Consider the following 16,378-nt stretch of genomic DNA (forward strand, 5'->3'; position numbering starts at 1 on the left):
CAGGTATCGTCGGTTCCTCGGGTTTGGTTCAAGTAATACTCGATACCCGTGGTTATTTGGAAACGAAAACCGATTGGTTATTTATACAGAATCGGTTTGGGTCGAGTTCGGGTTTTTTGGATCGAGTACAGGTTCGGGTCTTCGGGTTCGGTTTATTTACCCAGGCCTAAAATTAATGTTATAGAACCGGGGGAAAAGAGAAGACTAAAATGTGTATGTCTATCTTTAAATTTTTTTTTCAAAATGTATATATGTCTATCATCTGTCTTTTGTATATTTATTATATTTTAGAATTTAGAATATTGTATCGAGTATACACACTTTTGATCCACTCCCCTCACCAAAATTTCTCAACAACTACATAAATTCTAACCAGACACATATATCGTTCCTAATCCATAACACCCGTGTCTGTATATTACATGGCTCATGCATTTTAATCACTCTCCTATCTCAAATCAGATATAGAAATGACTTCTTTCAAAAGGATTTTGCAACCACTCTCACTTCTCTTATTAACTCTGTTCCTCACTTCCGTTACTTCCGGCCGTTACCTAATCGACTTCGATCCTGTTCCGTCATCTGCCAGCACCCCATTGGAAACTGACTCCAATTGTACCAGTGCTAGCCTTTCGTTAGGTTACAACGTCCCTTTGACCAGTAACAAAACGACGTCTGATCAATCGAGAGCCGTCGTACAAATGTCCGACATAATCGGATGATAATCTCGTATATAGGTACAATACAACACCGTAAAATTGTCGATTAATATATACAAAATACAAATTATAGAATTGTTTATGTTACAATACTAGATATTCACCCGCGATACACCGCGGACTATTTTTTAATAAAAAAAAACGTAATTTGTTTTATAGATTAACTATATATATAACTAATGTTTAATTTGTATTTTTTTTAAATGTGCAATCCTACAAATATAGATATATTAGTTAGTATAAAAATTAGAAAGTATTTTGTTAGTTGTATAGAATAGGAATGTTAATATATGTTTTGTTCATATATTTATAGAAAAGTAGATGTTATATTCATAAAATATAAACAAACCAACAAACCAATTGATCCGTGGTTCAACCGGTCCGACTAATTGACCCATCAACCCGAAAGACTTCCGGTTCACCTTCCTGTTTGGTTTTAAAAACATTGTTGTTTATTGATTAGGCCTATTTTTAAGAAATGTTTGTATGGAGAAAATATTGTTTTGTAAAATTAGAAACTTAATATTAATTTAATTAATTATAAACTTAATACTTAATTTTAAAGGGAGTGGTTCCGATTGTTTTAGAAATTTTATTAGGATAGGAAATCTTGTTTCCAAAAATCAAAACTTAATATTAATTAATTAAAATAAAAAAATGTATAATTAAATACATAGATAGTAAATACACATTATAGGATTGATAATAGGGTAAATACACATTATAGGATTGATAATAGGGTTTTCTTTAACCTTACACTATTAAAATGACTTTAATTTCTACATTTATATTCAAATAATTAAGTGTAGAAAGACTACTATTTACGATCAGTTTAATGTAGTATATATTATTTGATGATGTAAAATGAATCGTCGGGTCATATAATTTTTTTTTTTTGAATAATTTTAAATTGTTGGAGGAGGGATTCGATGGGTCATATAAATTAAATAAACGAGATACTTAACTTGTTTCTTTATTTGGTGAAACTTGAAAGTGATGAAACAGGAGTTTTATTAGTTGAAGATTTCCAATTTTCATAGATCGGAGGGGTAAGTCCGCCCACTCAATCCACCAGCTCCTGCCTCCTGTTCGGGACCATTGTGGTTAATTATAATATTCTCAAGGTGTTTTCTTTCGAAAATCTTTTTTAGTTACAGTTTTTGACTTGATCAAAACACAAGATTTGATATATCCTTTCGTGGAATTACTCCAATTGTAAGAACAAAGAAATTACGAGTTTCTAATGACCACAATCCAAGATCAAAAGTACTGAGCTTACAACAAAAATATACGAGTTGTTTTTGTTAAAAATGTACAGAACCAACGATATATACACACAAAGAATCTACTTGGTAACATTAAAATGGTGTTAACTAACTGAAAAATAAACCTTTTAAATTCTAAATTGTCTCATCTTACATTGTAATACATGTTGAAAGTGAAAACATGGATGACTGTCTTTTTAAAGAGTATTGGTTAAAAATGATGCCGTTGTCAACTTGCTATATACTTAGCGGTCCCTTGACTTGCCTACACGACAACAACCTTGTGAACGACTTCACTTTTACAAGTGTGGTCCGTGATTTGTTAAGTACTTTAAGTGCAATGTTCGAATCACCCTAATTTTTTAAATATATAAATGAAAAAGAAAGAATAAAACAGCTAACTATAAACACTTTACACGTGCGAATTTGTAATATCAATGTTTGTAATATTTAGAAATACCGTAATACAATAGTTGACGTTAAAGAAATATAAAAACTAGTTGTACTTGGTCACACTCCACTACTAAAAAAGGATTCAAGGAGCTTTTGTTTCTGTCTTTCTGATATGCCTCATTTTACCCAATAATGAAGGAACCCGTCATTCCACTTGTATAGAGTAACATATACATTTCATTTTATATGATATCCTGATATTGTCTTTACATCTTTTGTAACCGTCTTCTCACCTTATCTTCTTCGGTTAAATCAAAAGTGTCTTCACTAATTAGGAAAGAGAAATGGGAAAACATTTATTCCGATCATCGTCTCCTCCTCCACCGGCGAAACCAAAGCCTCACCACACACTCGTAGACTCAGTAATGGAGGAGTACGAGTTCGAAGTCCAGTCTCTAATAACCAAATGGACTTCGCCAGAGTCTATTGATCAGTTTCTCTTCTCCTCAAGTAGCCACCAAGAAGCAGAGCAGTTCGTACGAGCCGTAAAGAACTTGTATAACTCAATGAACTGTCTAGTTTCCGTTACACCGGAGTCAATAAACCTTAGCCGTGGACAAAACGTGATGAAGACGGCGATGAAGCTTCTAGAATCAGAGTTCTGCCGCGTGTTAAAGGAGAATAGAGAGTATCTAGATCCTGAATGCGTCTCTATTCGTTCATGGAACTCATCAAGGTTCAGCGTTTCTACTCCGAGTACTATTTCTGATTCCAATGGCACCAACGAAGGTTACTTCGCCGACGAGCATAGATTCTCCGGAGGAGACCCTAACGCGATGGATGATCTAAAAATTATCGCTGAGTGTATGATTTCAACAGGACACGTCAAGGAATGCGTTAGGGTTTACAAATCCGTACGTAAATCTATTGTGGATGCGACGCTACACAGTTTGGGAGTGGAGAGGTTGACTCTACGTCAGATACAAAAACTGAACTGGAAGGTTCTTGAAACAAAGATCAAGCCATGGCTCCGGGGAGTAACGTTAGCGGTTCGGTCTCTGTTTTACGGGGAAAAGATTCTTGCTGAACACGTTTTCTCTAACTCCTCCATCTCGGAGTCCTCTTTCACTGAGATCACTCAAGAAGGTGCTTTTACCTTGTTTGGTTTCCCTGAAAATGTAGGAAAATTCAAGAAACTAACCTCTGAGAAAATGTTTCGCATTCTTGATATGTACGAAACCCTAACCAATCTATCTTCAGACATCGAATCGATCTTTACCTTCGATTCAAACTCCGTCATCAAATCTCAGGTCGCTGGATCCCTCGCGAAGCTCAGCGAAGCCGTTAGATCAATGATGTCAGACTTCGAAACGGCGATTGAGAAAGAATCATCCAAGAAACCAGTAAACGGGGGTGGGATACACCCGCTTACACGCTACGTTATGAATTATCTCACTTTCCTAGCTGATTACAGTGACTCCATAGCTGTGATCTTCGAGGACTGGAAGATTAGTGTATCATCTCCGTTGCCTAAAACTCTGTTTCCTTGCGGCAGAGGTTATGAAGCTAAACCGGAGGATCTGTACTCTTCTCCGGTCTCCGTACGCATGGCTTGGGTGATTCTTCTTACTCTATGTAAATTAGACGGCAAGGCTCAGCCGTTTAAGGATATTGCTTTGTCTTATCTCTTCCTCGTTAACAACCTCAACTACATTGTCGTTAAGGTTCGAGCTTCGAAACTGAAGCTTCTCCTCGGTGTTGAGTGGGTGGCGAGTCATGAGGCTAAGGTAAAACAGTTTATTGTAAAGTTTGAGAAGCTTGCGTGGGGGAAAGTGTTGACGTCACTCCCGGAGGATCCGACGGCGGAGATGTCATCGGAGGAAGCAAGTGGTCATTTAGTGAGTTTTAACATTGAGTCTGAATTGGCGTACCGGAGACAAATTTCGTGGGTTGTACCGGATTCGAAACTCAGGGATAAGATTAAAATCGGGTTGTCTCGGAAGATTATTCCGGTTTACGCTGAGCTCTATAACCGGGTTGGTTTGTTTAAGGACAAAGAGATGTTTAGTGAGTTAATTGTCAGATATACCCCTGATGATTTGGGAAATTATCTCTCGGATCTTTACTTTGTGACCAAGGACTCAGTGAGTGTTTCATCAAAATGATGAACAGCCGTTTGGAGAACTTTTGATCTTGTGATAATTACTTTTGTAGATTGTTATCTTTTTATTTCATTTTAGAAATCTTTATTTTTGCATGAGGTTTGTTGTTGTAGTGGAGTGATTGATTTACTATTTTTAGGTTTTTACCCTACGTGATTAGCTCAGCTGTGCCTAATCATAAAGTTGTGGTTTTTTATCCACTTTTTTTTCTTGCAAATAATGTAAAGTTGATTTTATTCGCTTTTCTACCAATAAAATATTCGAGTTTGGATATGACATCCAAGATTTGTGGGGATGCATACAGTATAATCATGACTTGTGAAACAACTTGTGAAATTTTACCAAAAAATATAAAATCATATTCATATGATTAAATCTTTTAACACATACCTTTTCATTGCGTAATTTGATTCTCACTCTGTGATCTCTAGTGTAGTGCGTGCTTTTGATGATGACTTTTGGCAGTTTTAGTTTGGAGCAGAGAACACAGGGCAATTCATATCATTGTTCAATGGCCAAAAAAATCAGTGTATGAAATGATGCATATATTTGCCAAACGGCCAAACGTTCAAGTTATGTTTGAGATTTTTCATTATGTTTCTTTGCATTTAATTACATTGTCTTTGAAGTTGTTTTCTATTTGTCAGTAATCAAAGCAGCTACTTAAATTTGATGTATAAACTTCGACATAGATTGTTAAGCTGTCCAATAAGCTTATGTTTCCAAGTTTCCTTTCCTTCAAACTTTTTTCCATTATGATGTATAGTTTTCTTTTTACGTTTGTTAACCAATTCAACTTTTTTTTTTGTAAACAAATGTTAAATTAGATTTCAAAAGAGTATATCGTTTGTACAACAAGTGCAACGGTTAACTTAAAACTGTGACAAAACAGAGAAATGGTTATTCAGTGAGGATCAAATCGTGAAGCCAGCCAGATCTCCAGACCGGTCGTATATCTCGTGTCACCACCGAGCTGGATGGCAAGGAGCTGATTGCGGACAAGGTGGTCAATCCGGTGCATAAGCTGAGCTTGGGAGATGGGAGTAGTGCCGTGACGACGATCATTCCGCTCCCGCCAAAGTGTGTATGTAGCGCACAAGAAAACCCACCATTCGGTCCAGCCAATGATTTGAAGCACAGTCGAGGACAGATTGCCAATCAGTAGAAAACCAAGTGGTATAGATAGGGGAAGCGAGGTCTTCCCAAATACCAGCAGTGAAAACACAAGAAAAGGAGAGGTGATTCCTTGTCTCAATCGCATTGTGACAAAAGACACAAGTAGCATCAGCTCCCCTGTTCCACTGTAACAGCCTATCCCCTGTCGAAAGTTTGTTTTGAACCGCCAACCAAACACAAAAAGAATATTTGGGGGTAGCATGAGGGAACCACACCCCGTTACACCAGCCTACAGCGACTGAATGCGTTCGAATATTATTCCAAGTATCTCGAGTGGAAAACTGTGAGCGAAACACATCATTTTTCTCCTTCCAAAGGACCAAATCTGCTTCAGGCTTACGGGTGGACCATTGTGTGGCTAATTCATCCTCCATTTCATTGAAGTGTGCCGCAAGGTGGCAACGCCGTCGTCGGTCCCAAGCCTCAGCTACCGTGGCAGTGCGACCAATGCCCATGTCAATTGGGCCTCTCTCCTCTGCAAACTCCACTAGTCGTCCCAGGCGTGACCAATGATCAAACCAAAATGATGTCCCCCTACCATCCTTGACAGTATTTTTTTAGAGAAGTTTTGCAACATCCCTATATTTTAAGATCTTCCTCCACATCCAGGATCCTAACTGCGTGACATCAACTGACCAAATAGAAGCATTTTTTAAGCAGCGATTGCTTTACCCATTTAACCCACAACGAATCAGCACACGATATAATACGCCAGATGAGTTTCAAACAACACACATCATTGGCTTCTTTGAGAGAACACAGGCCTAATCCTCCCTCAAACCTTGGCTTACAAACATCCACCCAAGCTACTTTTGCTTTATTAGTGTTAAGATCCGCACCAGACCACAAATAAGCGGAACAGAGCTTCTCCACCGATCGTATACATTCCCTCGAGAGACGATACACAACCATCCAAAAGTTGCAAACACTCCATAACACCGAAGTAATTAAATTGAGCCGGCCAGCATAGGACAGAAAACGGGCTTGCCAAGAGCAAATTTTCTTTTTAACATGCTCAATCAGAGGGAGATAATCAGCGTAGGAGACGTTTAGTGACAAGAGGAAGGCCGAGATATCTAACCGGCAGAGCACCCACAGAAAATGAGAATCAAGCAGCAATCTCTTGATGAACAACATCTGTAACCCCAGCTAAATAAATCGTCGTTTTTTCCATGCTTATTCTTAGCCCTGACCACCTCGCAAAATCATCAAAAACTTGCACAATACCGTCTATTCACTGCACCTTACCATCCGAAAAGATCAGGAGATCATTGGCAAAGCTAAGATGGGTTAAACCAATGTTTTTACAGCGAGGATGGTACCCAATGTGGCGTGAACCAGCAGCGGTATCCAGCTTCTTAGATAGCACATCCATATTAATGACGAATAAATAAGGCGACAGGGAGCATCCTTGCCATAGATGTAGAAACTAGGTTTCTACAATGAATTTGTTTATGGAGGGAAACAAATTCAATAGAGCTATCTCTCTAGAAAATAGATCTAAGCCTTGAAATTAGGAGTAAAGAAGAAGAGCTCGAAAGAACTAGGGTTTGTTGTAAAGAGCAAAAAGAGAACTCGGTTATTGTATTAGATTCTGAATGATTTACAATGGAGAAGTCTCCCTTATTTATACATGTTCAGAGATCTCATAATATATTAACTTTCCTTAACAGACGAAGTGAAATATGGAAACTGCCCTATTGCTTGAGTCGGCCGCCGCACCGAAGTGGATGTCGGTTCCTTCTTCTCCAAGACTATTCTTTATCCGAACTGATTTCCGAAAAACCTAATCGATCCCTTAACCGGATTCCTGGTTGGATAATCCAATTAACATTTCTGGTTTAGCTCGGTATGATGGGGGTGCTAATCCCGCACCAACAATTAGTCCCCCCCCAGTTCAGTATATTCGAGATTTAATTCGAATATTTTGAACTATGGAAAGAAAATATCCGATCTAATCCATAAAGTTTTAATTGATTTTACTCAGATCCCCGAATCATCTCACCACATTCTGTCTAGGCGACACGTGTCGTTTCCGTCACATCCGCTAGCTCGGAATTCGAAGAGTCGCGTAGGTCATCATTACTTTTTCGTAGGGTTGCCGCCCATTCGGCTCTATAAATACGCTTCTACTCTCCTCATTTCTTATTTTTCGCCAACAGCAACATGTAATATGCTCCGATCTCTCTTCCGTTTTATTTCGTTATTTTTCTTCCACACTCTCTGAACTCAAGATATGGCGAGCACCTCGGAACCTGCCTCTTCGCCAGAAAGCGAACAATTAATTCGTCGTACTTCCCGACAAAGAACGCTCAACCCTGATCGCTCCGCGCAGATCGGGGAATCAAGTAGATCGGCCTCCGAAGTCCCGCGAAATTTGGTCCGCTGTACAGCAGGAGCCTCTTCTTCGCAGGTGGGCCCAACCTTGCCGTCATCAGTTCGTCACGAGGAAGAAGATCGGTTCGTACCTTTAGGATTTTTGATCGAGGATATCGACCCTTTGTTTGACCACGCAGGACGGATTGGAGGCGAAAAGAGTGTGAGTTCGACCACAACTGTGAACGAAATGCTAAATTCGTGTGGCTTGTTCAATAGCAACGTCACAATTCTGATTCCACGAGACGACCAACGCCCTGGAGCCCCCCGGAAGGGTATGTATGCTTGTATGAGGGTTACTTTACCGAGTGTCGCCTCCTATTCCCAATCCCGGAGTTGATTTCAATTTATGCTCAAAGACGGATGATAGCGATCTCGCAGTTCGTACCCGGAGCTATTTGTAACTTCATGGCTGCCTTGACCGTGGCAGCCGAAGTCGTAGTCGAGCTTAAAGTTCAAGCTTTCGAACAGCTATCAAATTTCAAGCTCTCGAAGAGTCCGAATCGCTGGGAAGTGAACATGAGACCGGCTCATAATTTCCCTCGTCGGCAAACGAGTGAATAAATTCAAGAAGTATTTGAATCAATACTTCTTCGTCCGCGTCGACCAGTATTCATTTTGCTAACCCGTTGGGTTTTTACCGGAGAGTGTGGAATGAAAATCCTGGTAGATTTACATTTCTATTATTTTAATTGACTTCGGCACTGCTGACCAGTTTTAACTTTTTCGTGTCTCTGCTATCCAGATCGTCCGTTCTGTGCAACGCGCCTAGCTCCGAACTATATTCTTGTTAGAGACGCTTTGTTAACCGGGAACAATCGTCGGTGGGACTTAATTACCCGTATCCGTGTAGAAACAGCAATGGGCAAAGCTAGAACGAGTTTTCCAAGTTTCGCCAGTTCGCTAGGACGACACTGCCGGATGCCGTGTCATGGAATCAAAAGATGTTCAGATCGTTCGCCGAGAAACTCAAGCTGCCATTGAGGCCAAGATCGGTCCATCCAGGGTTTAACCGAAGTAGATCCTACCCCAGATTAGACCGTCACCCGACCCTACTCAGGCTCCCGGAGAAGATATCGAGCCATCAAATGTTGCAGAGGAAGAAAACCTTCCTTTGGCGTTAGAGAACGCCGATCCACCGAACCAAGAACAAGACATTCCCCAGCTTGAAGCTGGATCTAGAAGGAGGAAAAGGAAAACGAACAAAGACAAACAAATCAATGTCGAGCCAGCCACCGATGCGCATGCCCGTTACCGAGCCGCAAACGTTCGGCCGATGAAGCCGGACTGGAGTCCGCCGATCGATTTCGCCTTGAAAGAAAAGATGACAAGACGAATCACTTCGCCTATAATTACTTCGGCAATTATCCTTGGTAACCAATCGCGAGGCTTCAGGCGAACTTTTCCGGGCTCTGAAGATTTCCAACCGAATTCTTCCGTCAGCTGACGAACTGGAATTCAAGCAAGCATTCCTTGACGTCGCTGAATCGCACTTAATGGTTCGTCTTACTATCAACTCTTATTAAAGTTTCATTTGTCCAATTACGCTTCAGACTGACGCATATTCGTTGGATCCGCAGACTGCCGCCAAGATGAATACGCTGGTTCAAAAATACGATAGGCGGGTCAAAACCAGAAGGGGTCCGATCTCGAACTCGAAAAGGTGAAAGAGTGCGCAAAAGAGATCCGAAGCCGCTAGCAGGGCGAAGGATGAGAGGATCAAGGAACTCGAGGCGCTTATTGCAGAAAAAGATGGCATCATTGTCAATACCGATCTGAAGGTTAATGAACTGAACTCCCCGAGCGCTTACTCTGGAGGAAGAGAAAGCCGACCTGCAAGAGGCATGCGAAGGGCTGAAAGTTCAGCTCAAATTCAAAGTTAAGAGACTTCGGAAAGATCGTTGGATAAGGTGGAGCGGACAGCGAAGAAAGCGCAAAACTGATTAGACAAGGTCAAGGCCTATCTAGTTGAGGCAGGCGAAAGGTTCGCCCTCTAGAAGACCTGCTGAACCAAGCCACCGGAGTACAGGGAGCTGTATGATATCTGATTGAGAATGGGGCCGTCATTCCTGAGGAGCGAATAAGGGAGATCGACGAGAAAAAGGCCAAAGCCGAGGAGACTGTCACTGCGATCAATGTCCTTGAGCTGAATGAAAATGACCTTACCATGTCCCCGGACCAGCTCGGTTATGGATTTCCTCCCCTAGCGACCGATGAAACGACGGTTCCAGAATCCGTTGAGCATCCCTTCGGCTCAAACGCCGGGAGTTTTCAAGCGGATCTATCCGGTGACGTGAACGTTTAAAATTATGTTTTTCTTTGCTTTGCTTTCGCTTCAGATTTTATTTAGTATGGGTTTGAATACCCTTGTAGAACATTGCCGACTCGTTCGGCCCACTCTTCTTTTGGAACTTATTTGTCAAGATTGTTTCCTTTTTGTTGAAAAAGAAAATTGACAATTTCGAGAAAGATGCAAACTTTCCAATTCGGCATGGAAAGTTCCCAATTTTCCTAAGTAGTTTACCTCCCGAGAACGTGTATAAATCTAACCAATGCTGCCTGCGGATTAAACATCCAAAAAAAGCTTTTCAACCAAAGACAATGTCGAGCTCGATTAGCAGCGTCGAATCCCTGTTGGTTGGCAACGATGTGCCAACGTTCTCGAATGCCGAAGCTATCGAAAGAGGGATGGCTTACTTCCAGAACATCAGAGCGCCCTGGATGTTGATGTCCCGCGTAGACCAGAAGAGAGACGCGAGCTGATCGATTTTCTTCATGAGGTGGAGGATCGCCATGCGGAATATTCCAATCGTCTTGCCGCATCAGAACAATCACAGCGAGATCTGCTACTTAAACTTGAGATGCTGGAATCTCACCCAAAGGATTGGATTAAGAATGGGTTTGGCAAGATAGCTGATTTGCCGCCATGTCTTGTTGCATACTGCAATGAATGCCGAAGTGAATCAGATCGGAAGCCAGTGCACATGGATCCCGCCTTAATTGGCGACTTCATTCCGGGCAAAGTTAAACCGTTTTACATTAACCGGCGCGCAACCGATGCCGAACTGCCGAGGCGGACGCCTTTTTCCTTCAGTTAACCGTTACCCTCTTTTCCTTTTTCCTTTCCTTGTAAGCGATCGAAACTTGTCTTCCTCGTACTAACCCGTTTGTTGATTTTGCGTATGCAGATCGAGGGTTCACACAAAGAACTGACTCAAGATCTTCAGTACTTTCATATGAAGAGAGGTAGAATCGATAGACGCTTGAGGACTCTGGAATCCGAAATTGTTTTGCTCAAGGCGAAAAGGAAGAGGACTACGGATCTGCTTGACGAGTCTGAACAAAAAGCCAGAGCGTTGGAGACTCGTTCGGAAGGATTGGGAAAAGACTGGGTTGCAATTGCTATGGCCAATGCCGAAACGACTCAAGTCGAGCATCTCGTGAGATCGCTGCGAACGGCGCACCAGTTCGGAATTAAGATGTTTTATTTAATCATTTAATAATACCTAGCTGCAATGTAACAGACGAGCTTGAATTTCGCTTGGAATAAAATTTTATAATAAGAGATTTGCTTTAATCATTGTTTTACTATCTGAAAAATGTGTCAGAGGCGAGACGTCTCCCGGCTTACAACAGACAATTTTTTATTAATTGATGGTAGAAAACATCAATTCGGGACGAAGTGTTAATAAAGTGTGTTTAATCGGAGAGCGAGATACTAGGCTCGGCTTATCTCCTTTGCTTTAGCTCGGATGCCGGACTGCGAAAATATCCTCTGGGTTCGGCTAACCGTTCCGTCCGAACTAAAGTTTGGGTGCGAAATAAATACTCTGGGTTCGGCTTACCCCAAAAACAAAAAGCGGGTGCGGAATAAAAACTCTGGGTCCGGCTTATCCCTACGTAGGAAGGTCAGGGGCGACTCTGGGTTCGGCTTATCCTGAAAATAGTGGGTCTTTATGCGAGCTGATCACCTGGCGAGGGTGTCAACGAGGGGTGAACTTTGTACGAGCTAATAGATACTTAGTCCGGTTCGGGCTAAGGTATACCTATGAGTGTATTTTTTTTTTTTTTTTTTTTTTTTTTTTTTTTTGTTTTTTTTGTAAATTAGGAAAATTTCCCTTTTCTTTTTGGAAATAATGAACACCCCCCATTAAATGCGTCGCGCGGTCTTTGAGAATTCCTCTCGGGAAAACGCGAAAATCACGCTTCACTTTGATTGGTGGGTTTAGCGGCGGTTACTTCCCATAATCCTGTATAAATAGGATTGAGGGTTGGGGAGATCATTCTAACCACTTCTATATTTGCGAGAATCACTGAGAGAAAAGAGATGGTGACTACTCGATCAGCGTGGCTAAGACAAGCTCGGGAGAGGCTTGCCGCTTCGGCAAGCAGTTCGAGACGAACTGAAGCTTCAGAGAACTCCTCCGCCCACGAGAGCGCGGAGACGTTCCAAGTTTGCGCTCCTGTCCCGTACGTTGACATGACGGGTGCAGAAGGGAGTCCTGTGTGTCAGGAACTTCGAAGATATCGAGCTCGCCGCTATAGGCTGGGGGCTCATCTTATGGCAAGACGCCGAAGATTGGCTGAGATCTGTCGGCTTTAATCGTTTGGATGGGACCATTCGGGTCCTGAACGAACTAATCTCCAATGGTTTCTACTTGGAGAGGTGGCGTATGACCGGGCTGTTTGCCGCGCGAACGGCGTGCCTAGAACTGCTGGAAGGTATGGGGGTGCCCGTCCTCTTGGAGGCCGATTGTCAGCCTCTCGAAGATACTGCGCACCCGTGTAACGTGGATATCTGGGCCTACCGAGCTTTCGTAGAAAGGTTAAGGCGGTATGCCACCTTCCTGGAGTCAGCCGGCCCGATTTTCCGCGAGAGGCACTTGGTTGAAGGCCCGTGTGCTTTCTTAGAAGACTTTGGCGTCAAAAGGTGTCGAAGTCCCAAGGAGAGATTGGAAGCCCTGAGGGGAAGGCGTCAGTTCTGGCGCGCCGAAATGGACAAGGTAGCGGTGGAGGAACCATTGGCAGACGATCTATCGGGTCCGCGGCCTCCACTTTCGTCTGCAGGATCAACCTAGACGCTGAGTGTGGGAGCTCGACCGTTCCGAACTCTGAGTTCGGGCGGTCTTTTTCTTTTCTCATCTAGGACCCCGAGTCGTCGAAGGGACCTTTTCCCTTTGCGTCTCTTTTCTCTTTTTTGTTTTTTATTATTAGAAACATCCAAAGCATGTAATGGGAATTTGACTTAGTTATTGAAGCTTTTAACTTGTTTGGAATTATCCAAACCGTGTAAAAGAAATTTGAATGCATGTAACCTTTGGATATTTTGTTTTGCACGTCGGCTTGTCGCCGAGTTGAGTAGAGGAAGTTTTTAAACCGGAAAAAACTTTATTAATATATTAGCCGCATTCGCTTGGTCTTTAAAAGATAAGGAATTGTCTACGTACCCCGAATTGGGGATCAAGCCAACCGTAGTTCATATTAAAAAGAAAGATAAATAGAGTTCGGATTCCCGAAAACCTCCTAAGTAGAGTCGTGACAACAACTTAGCTGTAGTAGCGTTTCAAGTGGGCCGTGTTCCACGAGTTTTTGATACATTCCCCAGCCATGGTTATGAGTTCGTAAACTCCCGGGCGAACTGCTCTAGATACGAGATATGGACCTTCCCATCGAGTGCCGAGTTTGCCGGCGTTTACCTTCCTTGGTGTTCTCGAAGACTTCCCGCAAAACCAGATCACCCTTCGTTGAAGCGCCGCTGACGAACAGTCTTATTGTAATATCGAGCCGCCGCATCTTGGTAGTGTTGCATCCGAACTAGAGCTTTGTCGCGCAACTCTTCGGCGAGATCGTTGTGGTCGACCAGCATCTCATCGTTAAGTTTTAGGATTATCGACCATCATAGTGCGACGAAGTGTCGGGAACCCCTGCTTCAGCTGGGGCGAGTGCTTCAAGACCATATGCGAGGGAGAAAGGGGATTGTCCCGTGCTCTGCGCGGGGTTGTGCAGTATGACCACAGCACACCATCCAGGTGATCTGCCCATGCTCCTTTCCTTCGACCGAGCCGTTTCTTGAGCCCATCAATGATCGACTTATTCGTGGCTTCAGCTTGACCGTTGCCTTGCGGGTATCGAGGAGTCGAAGTGCTGAGACGGATTTGCCATTTTGTCAAGAAGCGTCTGGTGATCATCGAAGTTAATTGGGTACCGTTGTCGGTGACGATCTCATATGGAGTCCGTGGCGACATATGATGTTTTTCCATATGAAATTGGTCACGTCTAAGGATTGGATCCTTGTGAAAGATTCTGCTTCCACCCACTTGGTGAAGTAATCGGTCAGAACCAGAACATATTTCTTGGATTTGGATGCCGGCAAAGGTCCTATGGCATCCATGGCCCAGCGCATAAAGGGATACGGAGCAGTGACGGTGTTTAATAGTTCGGCGCGGGACGTGCCGCATGGGTCCATGGCGCTCACAAGCTTCGCATTTGGCCGCAAAAGTCTCGCAATCGGCCATCATGGTGGGCCAATAGTGTCCGTCCTTTTTGATTTTGAGAGCAAGTGCGCGTCCGCCAGAAATGGTTGCCACCTTCGCCTTCATGCACTTCCATCATGATGCGTTCGGCCTCGTCCCGAGTGACACAGGTAAGGAACACTCCCGAAGCACTCCGGCGAAATAGCTCCCCGTCCAACAGGATGTACCTGGCACTCCGAGCCTTTAGTCGTCGAGCTGCCCATCGATCTGCCGGGATGGTGCCATCGGAGATGTAAAGCTTGATCTCAGTTTGCCAATCTTCGGGGGGTTCGACGACGTCTGCCATATCTTCTATTGGCTCGTCGACTTCCATCGGGATTGGGTCGTCATTGATGAGGGCGATCCGGCTGTCCGGGTCAACGCTGGGAGCCTCGATGCATTCGATGGGAATGGTACGCCGTAACTCAGGGTCGGAGCGGTTTGCCAGAGCTGCGAGTGCGTCGGCTGATGCGTTCTCGTTCCGTGGGACCTTCGTCAGGGAGAACGACGTAAACTCGCCGGATAATGCACGGACCAACTGTCGATATGCTCCCCATTCGCTTGTTTTTGGCGTCGATTCTCCGCTGAACTGGCCTGACTACGAGTTGGAGTCACAGAAGACCTGCAGGTGTTTAACTCAAGTCCCTGGGCTAGCCGGAGTCCTGCGAGAACGGCCTCGTACTCAGTTTCGTTGTTGACGCTTTGAAATTGAGCTTTAACGCTTGCTCGAGAATTTCTCGGGTGGAGATCGAAGTATGATCCCGACCCCGGTCCTTGATTTGTTGACGACCCATCGACAAACATTGTCCATTGCTCCACCGTGGAAGTGGGATCGTCAAGCTCGGGAGACAATTCGGTGATGAAGTCAGCCAGAACTTGTGACTTCAGGCTTGGGCAAGAACAGTATTCGATGTCGTACTCGCTAAGTTCGACTGCCCATTTTGCCATGCGTCCGGATTGGAGGGGGCTATGAAGAATGGTTCGGAGTGGTTGATCAGTAAACACGACGATAGAGTGCGACTGAAAATAGGGTCGTAGTTTCCGTGCTGCGACGATCACTGCAAGGGCCAATTTTTCCAGCGTGGGGTATCGCGACTCCCGCGTCGTTTAGTGCTTTGCTTGTGTAGAAAATGGGTTTCTGGTCCCCCGCGATCGTCTCGTACTAGCACCCCCGCTAACGGCCGAGCTGGACACCGAGACGTAGAGATACAATGTTTCGTCGTCCTCCGGTTTGACCAATACTGGGTGACAGGTCAAATATTCCTTCAACTGACGAAAGGCGATCTCGCATTCCTCGTCCCAATGGAAATCCTTATTTCCGCGAAGAAGTTGGTAGAAGGGAGGCACTTATCCGTTGAACGCACGATGAAACGGTTCAGAGCAGCGATCCGGCCAGTCAAGCGTTGTACTTCTCCGCTTGTTGGTCGGCGACGGGAGCCCTAGTATGGCTTCGATCTGCTTGGGATTTGCCTCTATTCCCCGTTCAGTGACGATGTACCCCAAGAATTCTCCGGAAGTTACTCCAAAGTGCACTTCGTCGGGTTTAGTTTCATCTGGAATTGATCCAAGATGTCGAAACACTCTGCCAGATGTTGGACGTGCTGTTCTGCGATCAGAGACTTGACCAGCATGTCGTCTATATAGACCTTCCATGGTTTTGCCGAGCATATCCGCGAACATCATGTTTACCAAGCGCTGGTAGGTTGCTCCGGCGTTTTTCAATCCGAACGGCATCACTTTGTAACAGTAGGTCCCCCTGTCTGTGATGAATGCCG

The 16,378-nt window shown here is 43.7% G+C and overlaps 2 protein-coding genes, 1 long non-coding RNA gene and 1 pseudogene across 4 annotated transcripts; 2 read left to right on the forward strand and 2 right to left on the reverse strand.

Moving 5' to 3' along the window:
• The first annotated feature begins 449 nt into the window (after window positions 1-449).
• On the forward strand, window positions 450-2,006 carry LOC147938446 (uncharacterized). The gene is made up of 2 exons (XR_015567363.1): window positions 450-737; window positions 1,714-2,006. It is a non-coding gene; the product is annotated as an uncharacterized LOC147938446 (long non-coding RNA).
• Window positions 2,007-2,491: 485 nt separating this feature from the next.
• LOC104711076 (exocyst complex component EXO70H1 pseudogene) lies at window positions 2,492-4,817 on the forward strand (annotated as a pseudogene). The gene has a single exon (XR_015565772.1). The product of XR_015565772.1 is annotated as an exocyst complex component EXO70H1 pseudogene (transcript).
• Window positions 4,818-5,443: 626 nt separating this feature from the next.
• Window positions 5,444-6,170, reverse strand: LOC147938447 (uncharacterized). Its single transcript, XM_087465641.1, has 2 exons — window positions 5,949-6,170; window positions 5,444-5,857 (listed from the first exon to the last, which is right to left on the reverse strand). Exons 1-2 carry the CDS (start codon window positions 6,168-6,170, stop codon window positions 5,444-5,446), a joined length of 636 nt encoding a protein of 211 aa, XP_087321767.1.
• Window positions 6,171-14,562: 8,392 nt separating this feature from the next.
• Window positions 14,563-15,551, reverse strand: LOC147938448 (uncharacterized). The gene is made up of 2 exons (XM_087465642.1): window positions 15,276-15,551; window positions 14,563-15,201 (listed from the first exon to the last, which is right to left on the reverse strand). The coding sequence occupies exons 1-2, from the start codon at window positions 15,549-15,551 to the stop codon at window positions 14,563-14,565; spliced, it is 915 nt and encodes a 304-aa protein (XP_087321768.1).
• Between the last annotated feature and the right edge of the window lie 827 nt (window positions 15,552-16,378).

The sequence above is a fragment of the Camelina sativa genome, chromosome 9, assembly GCF_030686135.1.
Source record: "Camelina sativa cultivar CO46 ecotype springtype chromosome 9, ASM3068613v1".
Lineage (NCBI taxonomy): Eukaryota > Viridiplantae > Streptophyta > Magnoliopsida > Brassicales > Brassicaceae > Camelina > Camelina sativa.

Excerpts from the sequence above, each read along its gene's own strand:
- LOC147938447 (XM_087465641.1), bottom strand. The coding sequence starts at position 6,170 with ATGGGCATTGGTCGCACTGCCACGGTAGCTGAGGCTTGGGACCGACGA. Across the intron at positions 5,858-5,948 it reads TTCGAACGCATTCAGTCGCT|GGGATAGGCTGTTACAGTGG; the intron begins GTAGGCTGGTGT and ends AACTTTCGACAG.
- LOC147938448 (XM_087465642.1), bottom strand. The coding sequence starts at position 15,551 with ATGGCAAAATGGGCAGTCGAACTTAGCGAGTACGACATCGAATACTGT. Across the intron at positions 15,202-15,275 it reads ACGAAACTGAGTACGAGGCC|TCAGGCCAGTTCAGCGGAGA; the intron begins GTTCTCGCAGGA and ends TCCAACTCGTAG.